The sequence below is a fragment of the Vanacampus margaritifer genome, chromosome 5 (genome assembly GCF_051991255.1).
Source record: "Vanacampus margaritifer isolate UIUO_Vmar chromosome 5, RoL_Vmar_1.0, whole genome shotgun sequence".
Classification (NCBI taxonomy): Eukaryota; Metazoa; Chordata; class Actinopteri; order Syngnathiformes; family Syngnathidae; genus Vanacampus; species Vanacampus margaritifer.
Window position 1 is genome coordinate 6,006,593 of NC_135436.1, and position 24,575 is coordinate 6,031,167.

Sequence of the window (24,575 nt, forward strand, 5' to 3'; positions counted from 1 at the left end):
ATTTTGTTCGAGACTGATCATGGTTTTCAGACATTAGGCATTTTTACATTAAGCGCTTTAGACTGTTCCCTCAATGTGTGTAACATGACTAAAAGATAATTTAAACACTTGTAAAAACAAAGACCTAAAGACTTCAGAATAAATTCAGAAGTCTACAAAACCGTTTTGCCTGATACGTATGGCCAAAAAATCTGAATCAGATGCTATTGAAATTTGCACTTCACGTTCACAAAAACTGCCTTAGGCTGATAGAATGACAGAAAAGGCATTTATTTTGAGTTGTGTGTTCCTTTTAAAATCCATGTTGGGCAGACACTAGAGACTGGACAGAATGCAATAGCTTGCTTAATTGCCACAATTATATAGTTCGTAACTACTGTAAATAAACACGTCAATCAGCCATTCAGCATTCTGCCACTTGAGCAAAATTACAACTTCCTCAAGGATTGATTAAAAAAAAAATAATAATCGAAGGAATTACATTTATTGCCCAGCCCTAAACAAGTTATGACCCCAAAATATACTGTACTGACAACTCAACAAAGGACTTAATCAGGAATCGTAATTAAAGCCCTGGGAAAGCATTCCAAACAAATAATGCAACAGTCTGGTAAAGTAAATTCTCTGAAGCTGGAATTTTGAACTTTTGTCTAATATTCATGTTTTGATCTGAAACTCAAATGTCTTCAGTACAGCAAAAACACAGGAATTAATCTCTTTCGAAACTTTTGGAATAAATGTTTGTAATGGACGAAAATTAGACAAGCTTGTAATTCTTTTTGCTTTGTTTTTCCTCAATTTAAGATAAGACTGGAAAAATGCGAACGAAACAAATAACATTTAGGTCATTATGTCAAAAATTGAGGTGTTGCAAACAACACAAAATTGGTAGGGAACGCGCAATGAACATTCTTTCTCGAGCAGAATGTTGTTTTGTTACACTGTGTGCACCGGTTAAATTGACACATCCGGTTGCTAGCTGAGCTAGCATGCTAAGAGTGTGGAGGACAAGCAGTATACTTCTGTTTCCTATTAGTGTACAATAATACGGCCCACCGTCCGATTACAGTGGCTGGCCCTTCTGTCCAGACTCAGCTACACTGTGGATACTTTTCCTGCTCAAGACGCACCCAGACTGTGAGTAATTGTTGTCTAACCGCATTATGTCCAACCTGTAAGACTTGTTTGGCTTTAAGTAATAGTATTAATGCATTACGTCAAATGTGTACTGTATTGCCAATTGCCAAATATCGGATGTGTTCTCTGTTAACCAAGACAAGAGCAAAAATGGCAAAATCGAAAATGCTGGGCGCCACCAAACAAACAAACAAAGTTGTTATTGTTAATGCCCTGGATCTATGACCAATTTTAACTAAGCCGATTTGGATTGTGTGCTGGGAGTGATTCAGGCCTTGTAGATGATAATTATCCGGAGGACATTTTCAAGTGAATGCTTTGGTAGTTACTATGTAGTTCAGTATGTTCTTGAAACTTTAACTTACAAACCTCGCCATGACCACTACTGGCATTTATATCGATTCATAGGTACAGCGTTTGCGACGAGGGGAGACGATACCGTTAGCCTGTTAGCAGTGAGTTGCTATGATGAGAAACAATCACAGTGGTAACGCGCAGCTATTATGAAGATCACGTCATAATTATTTGACGACCATTTCCTTTAACCACTTGGAGTTTTTTTTTTGTTTTTATTTAAACAGTGGTCTGCTGTGAAAGACAGACGTGGTTGATGAATTTTGACTGTATTTATTGCTTTGCTCAGTCCCAGTTTGTTCCCTGATGTAGGAATATGTTGTGATCTTTGTGAATCCAGTGTACATCGTTGTCCTCAGAAGACTGTGAATCTCAACATTGTGGATATGAAAGCTATCAATTTCAAACAAGAAAGACCCCCCTTAAAAGAATGTCATGAAAAACACATGTTAAAAGGTAGTCTGAAACCTACTCCAGTTTAAACGAATACCATTTCGTTTTTTTCGTTTTTTTTGCAATTGGGTGCAGATGTATTTATCATACAAAGTGTTATGATTAAATTACTACATTAGATAGTGACAATGATTAAAGTTGAGACGTGATTTTTTTTAATTAAAATAGTTCACAAAATAATCTCACTTAACACTTCTATCCCTATCTAACTATCTTACTGATATATATTTGTATTACTGTACCTGTAATATAGTGCATCATATTAGGGATGCACTATAATGCTGCAGATAAACCAATAATTTAGAAAGTGTCGATAACTGATAAGTAAGCCGATAATTGTTTGCAAAATTAACTTGAATACAGATACAAATATACTTTCAAATCCTACCATAAATACAAATAAAGTACAAATACATTGTGTAAAGCACCATGAAGCTGACTTTTATTGATATCTCTGCTTCAAAGACAACCAGTAACTCATTTTGAGTTTGCCAAAACAAAACAGTCATGTTTTAAAAATGCAACAAAAAACTGTGGTTGAGGGTAACATTTTGGGGAGTGTTGTGGAATTTTTAGTAGTTAGGAGAGATGAATAAAAAAAGGCTGGAAAACAATTTGTCTTTTGGGTTTCTTTATATTTGAATCTTCAAATATACACAAGTCCTACAGAGCAGTCTACAAGAAGTGACCTGTGAGAGTATGGGCAGCAAATTATTATGGGAAGATTTTTATGCAGCCTGGTTAGGTTTTGGTAGAAGAAAGGGAGGGTCAGCTAGACAGGAAAGCAAGCAGTCTGTTTCAGCAGGCTTATCAGTCAAGGTCACTTTGATGTTGCTTAATATACAAGAAGTAAAAAGCCCATTGTTAAAGAAAATACAGGTCCACAATACAGTATAAACTTCTAATGTTAATACGTGTTAATACACAGGACACAGATAACCATCTCACATTCACACCTATGAACAGGAAGCTGGGGGCCTGAGCTGAGATTTGAACTCGGGACTGTTAGCAAACCTAGGTTCACCATGCTAGTGCTACCCATTTAGAACATGAGACTTTGTCAATTTCTCATACATTATTTAGCTAACATAATGTCTTTTTTTCTATCATAGGTCCTCAAACCTAGGACAGGCTTTCCATGTACTCACACCCCATGATTCAGTGTGCCATGCTAAAGGCACCCAAATTCAACTGTACTAGGGGATAACTGATGACTCAGGAGGAACTACTATGTTTATCATAGAATGAGAAACTGACGAAGAGGGAACTTCAGGAACACTGAAAGATCACATATATAAGGGCCATCCTCGCACTAGGTTGGCGAGAACTTGATGATGACCAGCCTGTTCCGGCGAAGCAGCAGTAATGGAGGATCTAGAAACAGTGGTGGGAGTGATGGACAGGGCGAGCTTAACAACAGCAGACCTAACCGCCAGGTCCGCCGCCTGGAGTTCAACCAGGCAATGGAGGACTTCAAGATCATGTTCCCCACAATGGACTATGAAGTAATCGAGTGTGTGTTACGTTCCAATAATGGAGCTGTGGATGCCACCATTGACCAGCTTCTACAGATGAGCATTGATGGACAGGCTTCAGATGATAGCTCAGACTCTGATGACAGCATCCCAGCAGAGGTCAGTGGAAAGTGTGTAAGGACTTAAATGCATATTGTATTTTGCCTCTTCCAGTGAGTAGCGTTGAGAGTATTTGACTAATTACAATGTTGCTGAAGCATTCCCACATATGTTATTGTGATTTTTATTCTCCACACTTTTTTGCCATGTAACAACTCCCACATAATACATCCGATTTACACCATTCAAATGTCAACGTGCTTCAAAAATTCACGAATCACGCCTCCTGGGGTATATATCGTCTGATTTTTACATTACTTACAGTATTTGCACAATTTAACGTTAAATATCAACTTTTCCCCATTCATTTTCAATGAGACTGACATTAATCTTTTTCTAAGTCCCACTTTCCACGCCCACTTCCATACCTACAACTTCTCATCATTGCCACTTGTCTGATCCTGCTCAGTGGCGCAGTTGGTAAAGTGCATTGTCCAGTAACCGCGGGTTCTTAGGAACCAGAATGGGCGTCGCAGTTCTACGAAGACGCATTCTGTGCCTGTATGGTGGAGTCTTTCGTCACAGTTTTTAATGAGCAACTTTGTGAGAGGGTGCCTGAGATCCAGAATTATGGGATGGACAGATTCAACTTAAAGATTGGTAGCTCGTCGAAGCCTGCCACCGACACGGACGAGACCGGTTTCTGGCTCGTACTCTGGAGCAAGAGAACCAAGCCTGCTTCCTGAAGGGAGTGGACGAAGGACCTTAAGAGCCTGAACTTCGGCTGAAAATGAATCTGCCTGAGCTTGGACTAACAAGGCTCTCTCAGCGCTGGTGAAGTCTGTTGCTTCGATTTGAGACTGTCGTCCTCATGACGGGACCGCATAGTAGCTTTAATCAGTTCCGTCCATGTTGGGAACTGGCTGGGGTCAGGTAGCTGGAGGCTAGGTAGCTCTGAGACTGCTCCGTTGAAACTACTCTTCTTGAACTCACTGTGATCTGATTCGGTAGAGGTGTTGGGCATGGTTGGCCACTAGTCTGGAGGTCCGGACAGAAATTTGGGCCCAAATCTCCACTGGTGATGGCCCAACAGCTCCTTCAGAGTGAGGCCTACAGTGATGTGATCGGCAAGATTACGGGGTGAATCAACATACCTCCAGTTTGTCGAGTCAGTCATTGTCTGGATTTCTGCTACCTGCGTTCCAACAAAAACTTTATAGCGGCATGACTCAGACTGCAGCCAGTGAAGTATGGTGGTGGAATCGGACCAGCAGACCACTCGGTGGACAGGAATGGTAAGTTCGGTCTCAAGCAGCTACACGAGTTGCGCTCCGGTTAATGCCGCACTGAGCTCAAGATAAGGCATCAAAAGGCACTTCTTGGGAGCGACCCTGGAGCGGGCTAGAACGAAGGCGACAGGGACTTTACCTTGGTCTTCAGTTGTTCGCAGGTAAGCGACAGCGCCGTATGCCCTCTCCGAGGCATCGCAGAAAACGTGAAGCTGCCTGGTCACTGTGGAGGTATCAGCACTTGGTGGTGTATAGGCCCTGGGCCACTGGGAAGCTTGTCAACCCATGTCAGCCAATGCTCTTTAGGCTGGTGATGTTCTATGGGGTCGTCCCAGCTCAGATTTTGCTTCCAGAGATCTTGGATAAGAACCTTAGCTCTAGTTGTAAAGGGTATTATGAAGCCCAATGGATTGTATTGGCTTGCCAGCGTTTCGTACAGGTTTCTCAGTGTGGGCTGAAGAGGCTTAGATGAGCGGTGTCAGTAGCCCATGGTGTCGTCGAGACAGTTCCACTGCAGTCCCAGTGTGGGATCCACAAGGTCGGCACTATCACGGGACAACCACAGCTCGCTACTGACAGATCTTGCATCAGAGTGCAAGTGTTCAATGACTGTGTTAAGGCAGTTGTCAACAGAACGCTTGGGTCACAACCTCTGTAAGTCCTGATTGGTTGACTTAGGAGCCCTCCACATGTCGCTGCAGAGCGTATTTTGCACAGCACGGGGCTGCATGTGGTCCCAAAAGGCAGGACTTGCCACTCGTAGAGCTCAGGTTCTTCCTCTCTCTTCATGTTTCTCCACAAGAAACGCATGATGGGCTTGTCAGCAGCAAGCAAGAGCACCTGATGGAAAATACTGCGGATGTCGCCGCTGATGGCTACGCTGTGCTGGCGAAACCTCAGGAGCACCCCCAGCAGAGTAGGACCTAGTGTAGGGCTTGGGAGCAGTTGTTCGTTTAGGGATTGCCCTTTGTATTGAAAGGAGCAGTTAAAGGGACTACACCACGGTATGTTAAGCCCTTCAACAGTTAACTATAGGCATATAATGATGAAATCTTACCTTTTGACACAATCGCAATTTCTTATTAAATATAATTTATTTCAGTGGCTATTTTTCTTACCCGGAAGTCAAACGCTTGGTTCAGTAAAACCCCACCTTTCCCCCTGTGGCTGCCGCGCTCCTCTCATGACGTTGCCCGAGCCGGCTGCTTCGCGCAACGCCCACGAAACATACAGATAGGTTTTAAGCCGATTTTTAAAATTGACTCTAAATTTCATGGGCTGCTAGATCTGTGCTTTAGTCACGCAAGCCATCAATTCTTGAATAAACATTTGAAACAAAACAGGTCCTTGCCACAGGAAATCGTGGAAGAGGGGAGCAGAGAGGTTAGAGGAAAGAAGAAGGAGGAAAAAAAAGCACCACAGTGGGTCACTCTGTTGCTTATGGGACGAGCACACTATCCACTACACCATCCATTCATTTTAACTCATCAACGCAAATGTTTTACTTGTAGTTTACACCAGTGTCAGCCAATGCATTTCAAGACAGCCAAATGTCATTTTATTGCACTTTGGCATTGCAAATGTGAAGAATAATGGATTGCTTTGAATTCATTTGGACAGAATGTTTATTGATAAAGGCTACTTTTGTCATTATCTCATGGAGGGGGGTCTCAGAGAAAGTGGCCGTGCGTTTAGTCCGCAGAGGCGGTGCGGGGGGTGGGGCCGCACGCAATGACTTCAAACCGTGCCAACAGCTCGTTTTCTCAGGTTGGGAGGGGCTGGTGCTTGGAGAGCAGAATAACCTAGAATTTCTCATGCAGAGGCGAATGTAGGTAAACACAACTTTGGTCATGTTTTTGGTGAGGATTTAGCATTTTAACATGGCTAAAAGCTCCAAAAAGTTGATTTTTCATGTTGCAGTCCCTTTAAAGACAATACGTGCCTAGCCATTATGATGAACAAGGTGGTGCGGGATATACCAGGGACTCTATGGACTTGCATGCTTCTTCAGCTGTGATCTTTGGCACGTAGCCTGCTACTTCCAATTTCTGGATCTCAGATCTCTCTTTTGACGGGTCCTTGGCAAGTCTACGTTCCGTGCTGCAAAGACTTGGTAGTGCTGCTTCCTTTGGAGCATGTAGTGGAATGGGAGGAGAGCGGCGAGGGAGTGGCGTGGCATAGCGTAAAGCTACCCCTGTGTCTACCCGAACTGAAGATGCTTGGAGAAGATTGAGTGCTTGTTGGTCAAGCTTAGACCTTGTAACTGCTTTCTCGCAGTAAGGTAAAGTTTCCAGCTGCCAGAGGCGCTGCACATGATGCAGTAGCTGTGTTCATCGAAGCGGTCGAGATGCAGACATCGAGATGGACTGTGACGGCTCTATACTGGAATCATGGGACCTTGAAGGCACCAGCCAAGGCTTGTGTAGACTGCAACTGGACTTACTCGGCTCAGAGTTGTAAAAGGCTGCGGCACGGCTGGAGATGCGCTTTGCGATCAGGAAGCGTGTAGGTTCGGTCAGAAACTGACTGTAGAATCCCTCGGTTGAGGCAATACTCTACAAAGCTGTCACAGTAGGGGGGAGGCAATTTACTCAACAGCCGGTCCACATGGGACCCACACATAAGCTCAATGCCATTGTAGCCTTCTAGTGTCCTCAGCATGCCCACGAGTGATTGGACAGACAGAGTGAAGGAGTCAAAACTGTTAGCATCACTTATCTTGAGTGCAGCAGAGTTCAGGATAGCACCAAGCTCTGACTGGATGAGCTGCCTCAGTTGACCATATTTATCTTGTAGTGCATTGAGGGCAGCTGTGTACGGGCTTGGGTGGTGCATATACGCCTTGGCAAGTTGGAGAGCACTAGGTAGCTTCAGATGGCTCAGCAATACTTGATATTTATATTGCTCACTCAGATGTCTATGGTTATTAACTCTTTCACTGCCACTGACGTTTAAAGACGTCAAGTAAAAACCTACGCTTCACTGCCAATGACGTCAAAAGACGTCATCCAATGATTATTATTATTTTTTTTGAAACGGGTAGAGGAAACCCTTCCGCATGTCTGGTGAAAGTTTCAAGTCTGTCTGTTGTGCCTAATGACTATTTTTGGCCCCTAGAGGGCAGCGATGACTCTCTTTTGACAAGATCGGGTGGGCGTCAGTAGAGGCGGAGCTAGAGCGTCGAGCAGGAGATGAGAATGGAAGACAAAGGAAAAATGGCGGCCGGTCGCGAGGAGCTCACGGCCGAGACGTTTTTTTCAAAGACCAAAAGCATCGCTGAAAAAGCACATTGTTGACGACGATGATCATCATCGATGATGAAGATGAGGGTGGTGACTCCGTGGTTGAGAAGCATTGACGCGGCAGTAGAAGACGTTAGATGGAGCTAGATGGAGGAGGGAACGGGCAATGGCGAGCGTTTGCAAGCAGCTCTACACTTACAAGACGAAAGGCATCGACCAACGCTAAAATAGTACATTGATGACGACGGTGATCATCCTCGATGATGATGAAGGTGAATCCGAGCTTGACGGCGAAATTGGAACCGCTGACGCGGCGGCTATGACGGTGTCGTAACGCGGACCACAACCGAGCACGCACAGGCGGACGTTCGATCGGACGACGGAGAGTGCCCCGAGTCCAATGCATATTCATCGGAGGAAGTGTGTACAGTCTGCTACTTGCTTTTTATTCCCCGGAAAAAAAGGCCGTCAAGAAAGTGTAACGTTTGCACGCAAAACGGACCAATGTGAAAGTGAAAGTAAACTGTTGTGCGAGTCCTGGCGTCTCCTTGCACGCAGGAGAGCGTTACAAAAGGAAAAACTGTATTTGAAACATCCACATAATTGTAAGTAGTACAACAGTTGCACACATTTGTAAATAGTTTGCGAAATTGTTTTGTCAAATTGTTACACTGTTGAATGGAAATAAACGTATTTTGCAATCAAAAAACACTTTTTCATTGTTGGTGAAAGCGTTTTACAGAAGTAAAGCACTATTTAGGTGTTTGTGGCATCATTCATGGACAAAAAGAAGTGTACAATTCACTAGAGTGCATGAAATAACATCGTTTCACAAAAAGCTCTTTTTCTCCGTTTTTTGTTTCAAAAGAGAGAATTTCGGTGAAAGTAACCATTTTCTATTGTTGATTACTGAAGAACGGAATAAGGTAGAAACAAACTTTTTTTTCTGATGAAAGCTGAGAGTCCAATCTTTCATTTGGTAGTATGTGTGTTTCCATAGTCCAAACACAACATTTTCTGTGGACCTTGAAAGATCACTCAAAATGTTTAAATCGGCTGGCAGTAGGGACAACCCGTTTCTGAAAACGTCTGGCAGTGAAAGAGTTAAGGAGACTGTCCAAAGCCATCTTCAGTAGAGCAAAGTCACTCTCACGACCGCTCTTGGCTACTGGCGGGTGGGCTTTGGAATGCCAAAGGCAGAGTCAATCAGCATATCTGCTCGGAGCTGTGGCTGTAGACCAGGATAGGAGGCTGGTGTAGGAGCCTGGACGGGAAAGGAAGGGGCACGAGACTGCTCCCATCCTTAGCTTGCCATTGGCATTGGCGACTGCGCTGCGTTTATGTGGCAGGAAGAGCCGTGTGAGGCTGGAAGATGGTCGTAGTGGGGCACTACTTGAGTTTGCGTTGTTTGCGGCGTGCTTGTAGACAATACAGGCACTGCTGAGTTTAAGTTTGCTGCTTGTCTTACAGTACTTGTCTGCTGGGATGACGAGATTTGAGCCATATTGATTTGTGGTAGACTGCGTGTGGGAACAGCCACGTTGACGTTGTCGGTGTAGGTAATGGCTGAGCTGCAGTAGCTGCTTGGACTGGATTGGGAGTTTGTTGTGGCTCAATCATAGCTGGACGTGAGTTGGAGTGAGGAAGAGTAAAGCTACCTGGCGCAGGTGTAGCAGGTGGAAGTGGCTGATAGGTGCTCAATGTGCTGCTGTTTGTGCTGAGCATTGACGTGACCAGTTTAGCTGGTTCCACATCTGCCTGTAGTTGCTGTAGTCTGGGGTTTCGGTCCAGATGTTTGCTAACGGCCTCTCTCGCTTGGATGGCTTCCTCTTGTGCTTGTTGAGCAGCTTTGGCTTGAGCTTGTAATTACTGGAGTTCACACTCTGCATCTTCTTCAAGTTGTCTCTGAAGATTAACAAGTTGAAGTTGTTTAGCATTCTCTTCCAGAATTGCAGCTTGGATGGGAGAGAGTCCATCTTGTGGGTAGCGGCCAACAGAGTAAGCGGTGTGTCTCCGCAGCATCATAAAGAGACACACATGAAACAAAACGAAACAAAACTTTTGTTCCCCCCCCCAGTCTGTCTGACAAGCTGTTCATTGTAAAGAAATTTGCTTCTCACTTTGTAATTTGTAATATTAAATAATAATGTGTGTTATTGATACTTTATTGATGTTATATCTTCATTTTATTTCATTTTTTACTCCATCACCTCCAGCTCATGTGTTTAAATTCATGATGTTTTATTATTTGTCAGATTTTATTTAATGAAAAATAACTACTAAAAGGGAATGTTCTTTTATAAAATTATAATTTTATTGTTTAATAAATTTACATTTACTACCATAAACAACAGAACAAAAGTACAGAAAATTGGTAATGTTACCAGTATTGATACCCCGATTCTGACAATTGGAACCGAACTGGTTCAAATGCAAAAGGTATCCATCCCTACTTTTTTTTTTTCCTTTTTTTTTTCTCAGGAAAACCTCCCAATTAGCCAGTCGAGGGAAAGAAAAACAACTCTGTGCGTGTGTGTGTGAAGCTTTAACTCTGCGTGTTGTATTTGAGTGCTCAGTTTTATATTTGCAGCATAGCATCCTATGCTTGATGAATATGAACTGATTACGCTTCCTTGTAGGAAAATGTGTTTGGGATTCAATGTGTTGCTCAGCGATTCTTTGACGACGCTAGTAGTCTGATGACTTCAGTAAATGTCTAAATGAGGTTGTTTGGTGTTCTTTTTTTTTTTCTATAGAGCTCAGTATTGATCATTCGGTAATTTTACCGATTTGACATGTCATCATCATTGCTCTCCTTTTTTTTAAATATATATATATATATATATATATATATATATATATATATATATATATATATATATATATATATATATATATATATTTTTGTATGTGGGTGAATATGTGTATGTGCGTGCGTGCATTCATTAGTTCACCTAAAACCTATAAAAAAAATAAAAATCCCATACCATTTCCCTAAACCGAACACTTTTAGCCAGAGTCGTGAGGCCATCAGGAAACCCGAGAAAGGACCAAAGAAAAGAAAGGAAAGTGAAATCCAGCACCGACCAGACACCACCCACCAGGTCACCAACCAGGGTCCTTCACCAACCCCAGAGACATCTAAATTTCAACAAATCAGGGAGACCTCAAGAGACCAAAGGAGAGCCTGAGGAAAGGAAGGAAGGACAGACGAAGCGGAGTGAGATCCACAGACACCAGCCTCCACCGATTCAATGACCTGAGGAAGATTGTGTCTGAGTTTCGATAGATGCTGGTGTGGTGGATCTGGCGTGCATAAAAATCTCCACCAAAGAGGGGAGCCGTCGACCCCCGCCAGGACAGAGCAAGCGCAACACCTCAGGGCCCCCCAGGCCTCGTCAGCGCCAAAGGACGACCCCCGGGCCCCGCAGGGGCCACCGGCCGGAGAGCAAACCCAGGAGCAGGAGCGCCCCCCACCCCAACGCGGCCCGCGCCCCCAACCCAACGCAGCAGGACGGGGCACTGCAGGCCCGCCAAGAACCCCACCGGCCCACAGCCCCCGCTCCCCCCCCACCCCCTATCCACCCCCGCCATCCACCCCAACCCAGCCCCAGCTGCCCCAGGCCCCCAAACCCCCAGACAGTTTCTTTATCATATTTTTAACTTGTAGATAATGTAAAAAAAATCCGTTTTTATTTTATATTTTTGGAGCAAGGATGTATATGATATAAAAATATTATGTGGAGATGTGTAATTCCTTTCTGCTCCCACACACCTAAATAAAACGATTACTTGTTAAGTTGAAAGTCGGGGTTATGCCATAGGGGAGAGAGCCCACAGGGCTCCACTTGGGCTTTTGTAATTTCTAGTGCCTTCCACCAGGCAGTCAGGGTGGCGGAAATCATTGGGTTTTTAAAACAATTATGTCGCTTAATCTATGTTGTAATAAAGAGTAAATCTAGAAGTCTGAGGTTATTACAATCCTTCTGTTCTAGTTCCAGCCAACAGTTAGTATCTCTGTTGGGTTGTGCCCATAGAATGATATATTGTAGCTGGTTAGCTATATACAGTAATAGTACATAAAATTTGGTGCCTCTAGACCACCTTTGGATTTACTTTTCTGAAGAATAGATAGACTAATCTTTGCTTTTTTTTTATTCCAGTAAAATTTTGTAATGGCTGAGTCCAACAACTGGAACCAGTTAGCCGTAGGTTTAAATGGAATCATTGCAAAAAAAATAGTTTATTTTGGGTAAAACTTTAATTTTAATGGAGATTTTTCGTCCTATGAGAGAAATAGGAAGATTATTCCAGCGCTCCAAGTCACTATAAATGTTATCCAGAAGTGGAGAAAAGTTTAAATGAATTAAATCAGTTAATTTAGGTGAGATTTTTATGCCTAAGTATTTTAAATTACCTACAGGAAATGAGTAGTGTGGGTCCTGGCTTGCAGGGTTCCATGAAATTTCTGTAATAGGTAGAAGTGTTGATTTTGTCCAGTTAATAGAATAGTCTGATAACTGTAAGAATTTAGTTATTAAGTTAAATACTTCCCCTAACGAAATAGCAGGCTTTTCTAAATAAAGTAAAATATCATCGGCATATAGATTAATTTTATGTTCTGTTACACCTGAGTGAATTCCTTGAATTCTTCTTTCCTGGCGTATGGCTAATGCAAGTGGCTCAATAAATATTGCAAATAATAAAGGGGACAGTGGGCATCCCTGTCTTGTGCCTCTCTGTAGAGTAACACTCTGAGATATAATCCCATTAGTAGTAACTGTATTTTTAGGAGAATCATATAATACTGACACCCAGTGGATAAATGATTTCCCAAAGCCAAATTTATTTAAAACAGCAAAGCTTTTTCTGCATCCAATGATATAATAACTGCCTTTTTATCATGCCGCTGTGACATGCTAATAAGGTTAAAGAGCCTCCTAATATTATTAGTAGAGTGACGATCTTTAATAAAGCCTGTTTGGTCGCTATGAATGATTGTTGAGATTACTGTTTCTAGTCTAGATGTGAAAGCCTTAGTGATAATTTTAATATCAGTGTTAATAAGTGAAATTGGACGGTAACTTGATGGAAGGGTGGGGTCTTTTTCTGGCTTTAATAAAAGTTTAATTGCGGCTGTATTCATGTGTGGGCGTATGTAACCATTAGTTTTGATTTCTGTTACTACTCTTAAGAATAGTGGAGCAAGCATTAACCAGAAGTGCTTAAAAAATATAGCCGGATAACCATCCGGGCCAGGTGCTTTGCCATTAGGCATACTATCTAGAGCACTGTACAACTCGTTTATAGTGAGTGGCGCATCTAACATATCTTTATATTCAGTAGTTAACTGTTATTTATATTTAAGCTACTGAGGAATGCCTCAATATGCTCAGGGTTAGGCTTGTTAGTTTCTGAGTATAGGTTACGATAATAGTTATAAAAAATTTGATTCATTTCTTCTGGTGATTGTGTGCATTCACCAGTTGTCCCTTTAATAGCCGTTATAAGAGATTTCCCGATTGCGTTGAAGTTGATTTGCTAGAAATTTACCTGATTTGTTATAATATTCAAAGTTGTTGTATCTCAATTGTTGTATTATAAACTCTGTCTTTTTAGTTAGCATATCGTCTCACTGTATTTTTGTATTTTGTAAGTCAGTCCATATTTGGTTATTTGGGTTTATTGCGTACTCATCCATCAGTTGTTTAATTTTATCTTCCAAGTCTTTTTCTAATTTTTGATCCTGTTTCTTTTTACAAGATGAATATGATATAATTTTACCTCTAATTACTGCTTTCCCAGCTTCCCAGAGAAGAGATGGCGATAGGTCTGGAGAGTCATTTATTTCCAAAAAGTCTGCCCACTCTTTTCTTATAATTTTGTCAAACTCTGCGTCGTTTAGCAGTGAGATGTTAAAACGGCATGTTGGTGGTGGTTTAAAGGTATAATCAACTTGTAGGGAAAGGGAGACTGGTGCATGGTCGCTAATAATAATAGGATCTATTTTTGTATTATTATTATTTGTAAGAAAATAATAAATTCTTGAAAAAGACCGGTGCACAGTGGAAAAGAAGGTAAATTCCTTCTTATTTGGGTTTTTAAGTCTCCATCCCTACTTGAACACAGCGCATGCTGATTTTTCCAATGTCCATCCTTGGTCTAATAACTCTAGCAAAGATATTCACATTTTCGCAAAACGTTTTTCTTGACGCCGTAAAATTTTGAACATTTTAATTCGCCCTCCCTTCGTCCACCGCATGCCCCCAAGCCGTTTGACGAATGCCTGATGAATATTAACAGGTAAAATTTTGGTCCAAGTGCTTCTCACCTTTTTCACCCCTGACCCGTTTTCATGCGTGATTCAGCTAATAGCATTTAGCTTTTCAGCATTCCCACGCAATTTTTGCAGAAATTGCAATTTTTCTAGTTTGTCATTGCTTTTGGGGTGGATGTAGAACACAAGAAGATGAGAGAGATTGAATAGAAACAAAATAGGAACGGTTTTACTTTGAATTTAACTATTTGTGTGATACCCCCCTCCCTGTAGATTCTGGAGAGGACGCTTGAACCAGACAGTTCAGATGAGGAACCACCTCCAATCTACTCACCACCAACATATGATATGCACGTTTTTGACAGAAAATACCCAGAAGCCCCACCAACACCCCCACCAAGGTAAGGCGGGAGTTCTTGGCTCAAAACTTTATTTCAACATCCATAAGTTATCAATAAACTTGTTTGTCATATGCACACCAATTGGCAAATAATCTTAAAATGGAAATTTACCAGCCTTAGAGGATTTTGGTAAAGAATCATCAGGTTGCATTTGGATCCCATGTTAGCCGAGCTTCTAAGGGCAAAATTCAACAAATGCAAACACGTACAGTTGGACACATCAAAGAAATGTTACCTAGCTTACAACTGTTAAAACGTGCACACAAATGAAAGTTAAGTGGAAAATATGCCACACAAAAATTCACAATACTTCATGGAGTCAACATTTTAAAAAATAATTCATTGTTCTGTTGCAAAATAAGACACGCAGTCAGGTTTTGTTTTTTCTTGTCAGTCAGTCTCTTGGATCCAGAGTGGGTGGGGGGGTTTGTTGAGGGGAGACAGCCCGTCTCGTGGCCAACCACCCCCACCTTGGCATGCCCAGGACATAGAAATGAAGTTCTTTTGTTTTTGATGATGTTGTAAAACTTACAACTGGCCGATAATCGTTACCGCTGTTTTTCCTCAAACCTATGGATTTCAACTTGGCAACATTAAAATTGGGTACATCAATGTATTATATATAATTTTAAAGGGAATGAAGTATAAAATTGTAATATATGAATATCTCAATTTTGATTTGACACATATGGTTTTTACTCTGATGTTCCAAATATTGTGATTGAGAATCTCTCTTTCTTGCTTCATCATCTCCCTTCATAGGTTTGAAGCCCAGCCACCTTCAGGTCACAAACAGGTTACAAGCTTCCGAAATTGGGACCCTCCATTGCTTGGGAATCTCCCAGATGATTTCTTGAGGATCCTGCCTCAGCAATTAGAAAGTATAAAGGTAAGTAAAGAAAAAACATGTAAAGCCTATCACTTGTACAGTCTATCTCTTAACTCATTTACTCTGAGCCCTTTTCACTGAAGCAACCCACTTTGCTCCCAGCTGTTTGACTGGATTTTGACTGATTTTGTAAGGCCCACAGAATATTGTGTTCTATTGCTCTAAAAACATGGAACCTACTAAAAGAAAGATCAGTCTCTTATAGCGCTGGGTTTCGATTCAGATTTCCAAAATCGATTCAGAAGTGCCCAATTCGATTTGATTCACGGTTCACATTGATTTTTAGTTCAGTTAAGGATTTCATGCAGTACAAATTTTACTTTTATTTGAAAGACTTGCAAATAGTAGACACTTCTTTCTCTTACTTGGTGCATTAGTAAAAATATGAATATTTACATTTATAATTGAATCCAATGCAGTTACATTAATCATTGAACATGACCTGATCAAAACAAAACTACAGTGCTATGTAAATGAAGCGGCAAAAACACTAACACTAACCCTTTTTTTTGAGAGAGAGAGAGAGAGAGAGAGAGCGCTCAGTATTGTTCATTCAGTAATTTTACCGATTCGACATGTCATCATCATTGCTCTCTTTTTTAATAAAAAAAAAACAAAAATTGTATGTGTTTGTGTGCATGTGTGCGTGCGTGTGAGTGTGTACTCATTAGTTCACCTAAAACCTCTTAAAAATCCCATACCGTTCACCTAAACCGAATACTTCAGAATCCAGCTAGAGTCGTGAGGTTGTCAGGAGACCCAAGGAAGGATCAAAGAAAAGAAAGGAAAGTGAAATCCAGCACCGACCAGACATTACCTACTACCCACCGGGTTACCAACCAGAGTCTTTCACCAACCCCAGAAACATCTAAATTCCAACAAATTAGGGAGACCTCAAGAGACCAAAGGAGAGGTCACCAGAGCGGGGTAGGCACTACATACACAGCCACCCGAAATGTGACGAGGGAAAAGGGACAGGCAGGCGGTGGACGGGCGGGGAGAGGCGAGGAGGAAGAGGCAGGCAGGAAGGGGGGAGGGGAGACGGAGCCACGGGGCACCCCAGAGGTCCACAGGCCCCGAACTGCGTCGCCGGGCCTGGAGCGACGGACCGCGCCAGGGCGGCGCCGGCCCGGACACCAGGGAGAGCACCGCAATGCAGCACCCCCCAAGAGACCCAGGGAACGGCAAAGACGCAGCCGCCACCCAGCAGCCAACAGAGGGGCAGAGCCGCCCACGCTCAGCCAGGGGGGACAGCACCTATGGAGTTAACCCACTGGCATGCAGTGATTCCGAATATTAACCCTTAGTGCCCATTGGAAGTGAATCTTGAGGAGTTGGTGACTGTAAGGTGTCATTTGATGTAGTCTCCTCGATCCTGCTGGCAGCAACTGGGTTCCTGACTATAAAAACACAACCATTAGTTACAAATTGCCAAACACAGAAAGAGCAATGTACTAACACTAACTCTAACCCAAAATCACGACATTCACATTCCTGTGACGGTTTTTATGCTAAGGTTCCAGTGGTTAATAAATAAATAAAAACTAATTTACATAAGAGACACAGTCATAGTGCATAATTTTGCATCTACATTTGGTGTTTTTATGTCCAATTCTTACCTTACTTCTTTTGGGGGGTATTTGTTTTCAGTCTTTTGCCTTTTCTTTCATTTAATGCACAGTTTAATTACTGCCACATGCATGCACTCCGTTTATTATGGTGACGGTAATGCACCAAACGCACCAACCGCGATAAGAAAGAAGAAGTCATGCATTACCGCCAGTGGCCTTCATCATGGCCATAGGTATGTATGTTAAATAAGAGGGCGCTAATGAACCAAAAGTATTTGACATCCATCAAATGGAAGTTGAAGAAGTAGTCCGTAGTCTTGTGTAAGTTATAGTGTAGTATGACTTATTTACTGTTTAGAGCAGCAAAATACGCAGTAAACGATCAGGATTCTACTTTTGGCTCCAATGTGACGCAGAATTTCAGTTAAGGTAAGCCATTTAAAACTACTGCAAAAAGAAAAGCTTTTCCTTCTGTCTAGTGTGTGTTTGCATATGTGTGTTTTTCGAGAGGGATGCATTAAAACGCAGCCCATTTTTAAAGTTATATAGCAATCAGCAGTTTGGAGCAGCTCATGCTTAAACAGTTTTCTTTCTTTGTAAGCACTAGGCACCTTTTGGGGTACTCTGAATAACACAAAGGCACATTTGAACAACGCTCACACGAGGTTTTGAACAAGTACGTGCTCGCTTTAGGCACATAAATTTACCGGAAAAAGCTTTGTTAAAAGTATCAACACATGGTTTTATGAATCGATATTGGGCTATGAAAAGCAATATCATATTCGATATCGATATTTTACAACCAGCCCTAGTCTCTTCTTTAATCAGGAAAAAAGGGTGTTTCTTTTTCCGTTTTGCAGCAATTAGCATTAGAGCTAAGTTTCATTATTATTCTCAAACCTGTTGAAAACACTGGCAAAAAGAGCTTGTTGCAACATGGCCTTGGTTGATCTCTTATACTCTGCTGACACCTGCTGGTCGTTTTTGTAATAACTACCATTGCTTCAAACATTCTATTTAGCTCAGAGGCTGCATCAAAGCCTTCTGTAAGCTTAAGCATTAAAAAAAAACATGAAAAACGTATAAATATGTCTTTCGGAACATGGTAATATTTAAAATAGAACATATTTATACGTTTTTGGGAGGAAATAAGTTAAAAAGTGAAATTTCAGGCCAACAAAACGACGTCTTCTTATGTATGCGTGGGTCTGGAAGTACGAAAATAAGACCGTTGTGGGTGAGAATAGCACTTATCCTTATTAGTTTTGCCTATTCAGATCTCCACTAGTCTTAAATGGCTCTTCCGGTCAGGAATCACAGCAGCGGTGCGAAGTTAAGCTCCATCTTCGTAGTCAAAATGTTATATCCAATAATGCTCTGACAACAACTGAGACAAGAACTTTATTCATCATACAACACTCGCAGCAGTTGTCACTCTACGGCACTGTGGCGTAAAATTGTTGCAGTTCAGCACACGGCCATACTATGCCACAAGCAGCAATGTGACAAAAGCCACCATCCTGGTGGAATCTTCTTGACAGTGTGTGTGTGTGTGTGTGTGTGTGTGTGTGTGTGTGTGTTAAGGTATTACCTTATCATTAAAAATGTTATTACAATATCAGTCAAGATTTTTTGTTACATTATTGGTTAAATTATTAAATTTTCAGCCGTTCTTACATTATCAGTAATTTATTACATTATAGCGTGCTAAAGTGAACGTGGGGTTTGGAATATGAGGATATGGATAATGATTGCTGCATATGGAAATCAGGAGTTTTTTTCCCAACAAACTGGGCAATCTTTATAAGGTATAACCTATCTTTTTTCACAGAGTACTCAGGCCGATCTGTCCCAGTTTGGATCATCACCATCCACATCCTCAGTCTCTTTGAGACACTGGACAGCCCATTCAAGTTCTCAGTCTGCAACTGTAGTTGCAACTGGTGGTCCATGTCTGACGGCAGTAGCTACAGAGCAAGACAAGAAACTGAAGCAGTATCTGGAAGACGAGCGTATTGCCCTTTTTCTGCAGAACGAGGAGTTCATGAGAGAGCTGCAGCGAAACCGCGAGTTTCTTGTTGCCTTAGAGAGAGGTCGGCTTTTTATAGACAGCATGTCACAAAAGTGAACACATGGCTCACATTTCAGCAACCATTCTTCTTAAGCAACAATACTATACAGTAGAAATAAACTTGCCTATAACTTACAATAGTCATGTACATCTTATATAGCAGTATCTCTTTACAGTCCTCTAAAAATAACTTGACACATATCCATAATTGTCTAAGTAGCTGGCAAGATGAGTAGGGTTGGGCATTGAGAATCAATTGGAAATGGGACTGACATTCAGATTTTTCTGGAATCATTCACATTTTAAAATTTCAGTTCATAATTACAATGCCCCAACAAAGAGCCAACAGCAAGTGCGTGTATATACTAAGCCCCCCCCCCCCCCCCAAAAAAAGAAAAGGTACTTTCTTTTCTATAATGATGGCGCAAATTGTCTCGCTTTGGTTCTGTCTCTCCTACTGTATTTGGGCTCACTTGGTTTGTTTTGCTCTGCCTGGCGTGCTTGCGCTTCCTTTATAGTGCGACCCTTGTGGTCTGATGAATAAGCCCCACCTTTGTACTAGCTGCAGGGTCGAATGCAAGTTAAAAAAAAGTACCGACTTGTAGTCCAGAAATTACTGTAAGTGCACGAACCGAAGCTTTACACTTCTGACACTGGTGTTATAAATTAACATTACAATAAGCGAAGTGCGCATTGTGGTTAAGCATTGGGGAAAAAAAATTGTCTACCAAAGTGTCCGTCATATGAATGGCAGAGATTAGAGTGCTGAAAGTGTATGTGTAACTGTACACCTTAATGTTTGCAGGCATTGTTAAAACGGCTTTAAGTGACCTAATTACAGGTGCACTATGTGCCATTTTTAACTGCCCTAATGGAGTTTATCGCAAAGCTCAACTCGATGGGAGTGTACGCTTATAAACCTCCGTTCGTTGATTCTTCCCAATTTCCAGACAGAAAAGAAGGATCCTTTAAAAAAAAAAAAAAAAAAAAGAAGAAGCTCACATTTATTTTGTCATTATTTTCAAACCGAGGGAGCAGGAAGCTACGGTAAGCTCGCTAGCGGAAATGTACAACAAATCCAAACAACATAAGATATACCTGAGAGAATTCGTTTCTCAGTCACTATCACTTTTTGAATAGAGAAACATTATTTTCCACATTGTGTTGGCTTCATATATTATTGCGGCATGTCATGTGATGTGTCACATTGGCGATTGATTCGCTGAGTGCTATGTAGCCGGACTAACACTATTTGTGTTTTGTTGGCAGTGTTTGGACTAACGCATTACAAAAGTAGCAATTTACAGAAACACAACATTTCTCACCAACTTAGTAATGCAACATATTACATGAAACTATAGTGCATTATCATAATAAAGACGTATCTTATTAAGTTATCTCCTGTCAACACTAAATATCCCTAATGCACATGCTGGGGCAAACCACTATGCTAGGTGTCGCTACTCAGTCCCGACTCCCGGTAAAGTGCACAGTCTGCACACATTTAGACAAATATTAAGCACTTAATTAACAAAACTGTTGTGCCTCAGCAGAGGGCAGTCACTAAACCACACGTTATGCATGTTAAAAAGAGATTTAAAAAAAAACATCAACTTTCCAGAGGTTGAAATGGTCTAATTCAGCGCTTCCTCCGTTGAATCCCACTACATTTTTCAAGTTTGATAGCCAGCTACTAACTGGCCAACCCATAATGCATCACACCGCCGAGATGCGCACTTGGCTTATTCTGAATGCGTTTTAATAAAAGAGCTTTCACTTGTATAGAGCTTTTCGCACTTGAGGGTACTAAAAGCGTTTTATCGCAGAATCAGGAGCAAATTAGTTTTAGTGTATTGCTCAACGACACTTCGATAAGATCACTCAAGATATAATTCACAATCTTTGGGTTGCGAGACAGCCACTCCATCATCCGTGCCACTCCACCCACAACGTGTGTTTTGTACTAGGACTCATCACTTGTTGGTTTGTCATATCAATGATCCTAACGTGTGCTCCTTGTTTTTAGATCGCTTGAAATATGAATCAAAGAAATCAAAGTGCAGTCATTCTTTAAGCTCTGAGAATTGCACAGGTAGGTATCATTCATTGAATAGACAGTCAAGCTCTCATACTGTAGATTGAACAGAATGCTAGTGCAATGTGTTTACTGTGACTTGTTCATTGATTTGTTAATTGCCCTCACGTGATTATGCAACGGTCATTACATTACAACATTACATACGGTATGAGTGCAGTAAGTGCTACTTTTGTCACTGTACCCTAGAATCATTCTCTGCACCTTCATCGGAGGTTGTGTCGGAAGATGCACTGTTTCGAGACAAACTGAAACATATGGGCAAATGTAAGTCTCATACTTTAAATACTATATGTTTCTTATTTAATTAAAATTCAACCAAATCAACTGTGTCTTTTCAGCTACGAGAAAGAAGCTTTTTGAAATTGCCAAAACTTTCTCAGAAAAGACCAAGAGAAGAAAGTCAAAAAAGAGAACACTTCTGAAGCATCATTCGTATCCTGACTTCTATCACAGATTTCTATATGTGCAATGTATACGCATGAACAAAATTGTTGGTGCTCTTGTTAAAAAAGATCAACTTGAAAATGAGACCTGAATTAGTTAAAAAGCATTTTGACAAGACGCAAAGCTTCTGGGAGAATGTTAGATTTGAGGGCCGGGTCAGACGAGACCTCAGCTGGACAGATCCGCCTTCCATTGGGTGCCGAGTGCTGTACAATGTTAAAACAGCATGAGAGTGAAGTGAATACAATGAAGTACTACAGGTAGATGGCTCTGGGAAGTGCTTCTCCTTGAGATCTGTCCCGGTTCATTGAACCAGAATCCTTGCAGCAACAGCCTCACATTGGTCATTGCTACCTAGCCCCCACTCAGAGCAATAGAGGAAGAAAAGAGACTAATTGCCAACTAGGTGTGGTTTAACTGAACGCAGTAGTGTAGCAGTAATATTTTAAATTGAGATAACAAAGGTAGCAGCTCTTCCGCTGATCATAATCGGCCGCTGATCATAATCGGCCGCCGACTTTAATCGGCCGATTAGTGCCCTTCAAACACCGGCCAAAACAATCGGCCAATTGGGCCAAATGGGTGATTATTTTCCCCTTAAAAACGTCATCATCGAAGAAAACGGAAGTTTCCGACGCTGTGAAAGTACCCTGGCTGAGTGTACCATTTTGCTTGCGTAGCATTAGCAACTAGCAAGTGTGTAGCAAGTGTTTTTAAAACATCACTAGCCTAGCGCTAATGCTAAAAGCGATGGGAGGATCCCATTCAAATGCTAGCAGGAAGATAGCATGGACTTCTGGAGTGTTTTTCCTTCAAATAACGAACATTCACACACAAATGCTGTGGGAACCATAGGTACCCATAGGTGAGATAACACTACGCAAAGGCACAAATTCTTCCCAATGTTTGAAAAATTACTTATTTTAATAGAATTCAATCAGAGTCACTGATTTGAATATATGACTGGATAGCCAATAGCCCATACACACCCGTGCAAGCCGTTGAAGCCACCGATCTTCCTTCTCCCATCTCGCAAGGAGACTCCTGTATAAACTATACAGTATACGTACAGAATAGACATATACAGCTCGTGAGCAGTTAGTATAGGGGCGAGGGTAGGGGTTTTTGTGGCAGGGTGGTCACTATTTTTAACAAGTAAAAAATAAAATAACGGGTGGACGGTATGTGCTGCTTTGAAGACCCCTGTTTTCTTTTATCACTCAGTTCCTTAGACCCCAGTATTAGAGTTGGCAGAGGCATCTTTTGTTGAATTAGTTATAATTTTTTAATAAAAATATGCAACTTTCGTCCTGTAAACATCATTAAGCATATCACTTATACATGTATTTAAGGCAAGTTATAAAATGTCTGAAGTCCTCTTGTTTTTGATTAACAAACTTAAAACATCATATTCATGCTGTTTCTACGAAGTAGTCTCAAATGTTCTCCAATTTCGATACTGTCAATGTATAGGATCGTATGTCGAGAAACATTTCTTGGGAGGAGCAATATAGCGGCCTTGCGGCTTCAAAATTCTTGGCCTATCCGCTATCCCAGAGATAGGCAAGTTCGGTCCTAGGAAGCCGCAGTCCTGCATGTTTTCGGTTTCTCCTGCCTCCAACCCAGGTGTTTCAAATCATCAGCTCATAACTTCGTTCTGCAGGAGACTCTCAGCTGTGTTCGAGGAGGGAGACATACAATTTTCATTCATATATATTCATTCATTTTATGCTTTAAGTATTCATTTTTAAATAATTGGCAGATTAATCGGTAATCTGTATTTTTTTCTGACCAAAATTGGTATCGGCATTAGCCTAAAAAAAATGCATATCGGTCAGGCCCTAGTCTTCGGATTAATCTTGCGTTTGTTGAATGTGATTCAACATTCAATTTCCTGCATTGAGCAGCTTTAAAGTAGAAGTCAACCTTAAATATTTCTTGACAATAATATGTAATATGTGACCTCACTAGTCTAAACATGAGATTCTGATTAAAATTATATTTTTGGAATATGAAGCAAAATCCAGCCGTTTTTATCCATCTCAGGGGGCGGCCGGTTTGCCACTTGCTGACGACTGAAGTTGCTCAGTCAACAACCAATCACAGCTCACCTATATTCTGAAGTTGTGCTGTGATTGGTTGTTAACAGAGACCTGAGCAACATTGAGTCATCTTCAGTCGACAGTAAGTGCCAAAATGGCCGCCCATGAGATGGATAAAAACTGCTAGATTTTGCTGCTTAACTCAAATTCCAGTAACGCATTATTAACCCAAATACCATATTTAGACTAGTGGGGCTGCATAGAACATATTAAGTGTCAACATTTTTTGGGGGGGTTGACTTCCCCTTTAAGGATTGCATAATTTTTTTGTCAAGGCCAGTTCCTTTAGGGTTTTTTTCTGTAAATAATTCATTTTCTCCACAAAAAAGTAGTGTCTGATTTTCTTTAGATAATTATCAGTACTTTACTTTTTGCATAAGAATGACCAGCCTCTACCTCATTTCTTTAATTAAACCTTACCAGATTGGCCCCCGCTCATTCCACAGCCAATCTCCTTGACAATGTGGAAGGAAACTCCTGTGGTAAGAAATTGATCTTATGTTTGTGACTCTCATCCATCCAGGTATTGTATTGTATTTTGTTCAAGGACTGTTTCATCTCTATATGTCACTTTACAAAATCTCATATTTTGGTAACTGGCAAATGTAGCAGGATAAAATTGGTTTTGTTGGAAAGGTAAAATCCCCTATTTGTTTTGTTGTGGGGGTTTTGC

At 41.3% G+C, this 24,575-nt stretch overlaps 1 protein-coding gene across 1 annotated transcript in view; it reads left to right on the forward strand.

Annotated features, from left to right (window-relative positions):
* The first annotated feature begins 940 nt into the window (after positions 1-940).
* cuedc1b (CUE domain containing 1b) overlaps positions 941-24,575 on the forward strand; it is a 28,258-nt gene continuing 4,623 nt past the window's right edge. The window contains exons 1-9 of the mRNA XM_077565647.1: positions 941-1,137; positions 3,057-3,578; positions 14,600-14,727; positions 15,490-15,616; positions 19,019-19,280; positions 21,285-21,350; positions 21,543-21,620; positions 21,695-21,788; positions 24,326-24,384. Coding sequence (XP_077421773.1) covers positions 3,276-3,578; positions 14,600-14,727; positions 15,490-15,616; positions 19,019-19,280; positions 21,285-21,350; positions 21,543-21,620; positions 21,695-21,788; positions 24,326-24,384 — 1,117 coding nt within the window. The 5' untranslated portion in view covers positions 941-1,137; positions 3,057-3,275. The remainder of the gene's footprint in view (positions 1,138-3,056; positions 3,579-14,599; positions 14,728-15,489; positions 15,617-19,018; positions 19,281-21,284; positions 21,351-21,542; positions 21,621-21,694; positions 21,789-24,325; positions 24,385-24,575) is intronic.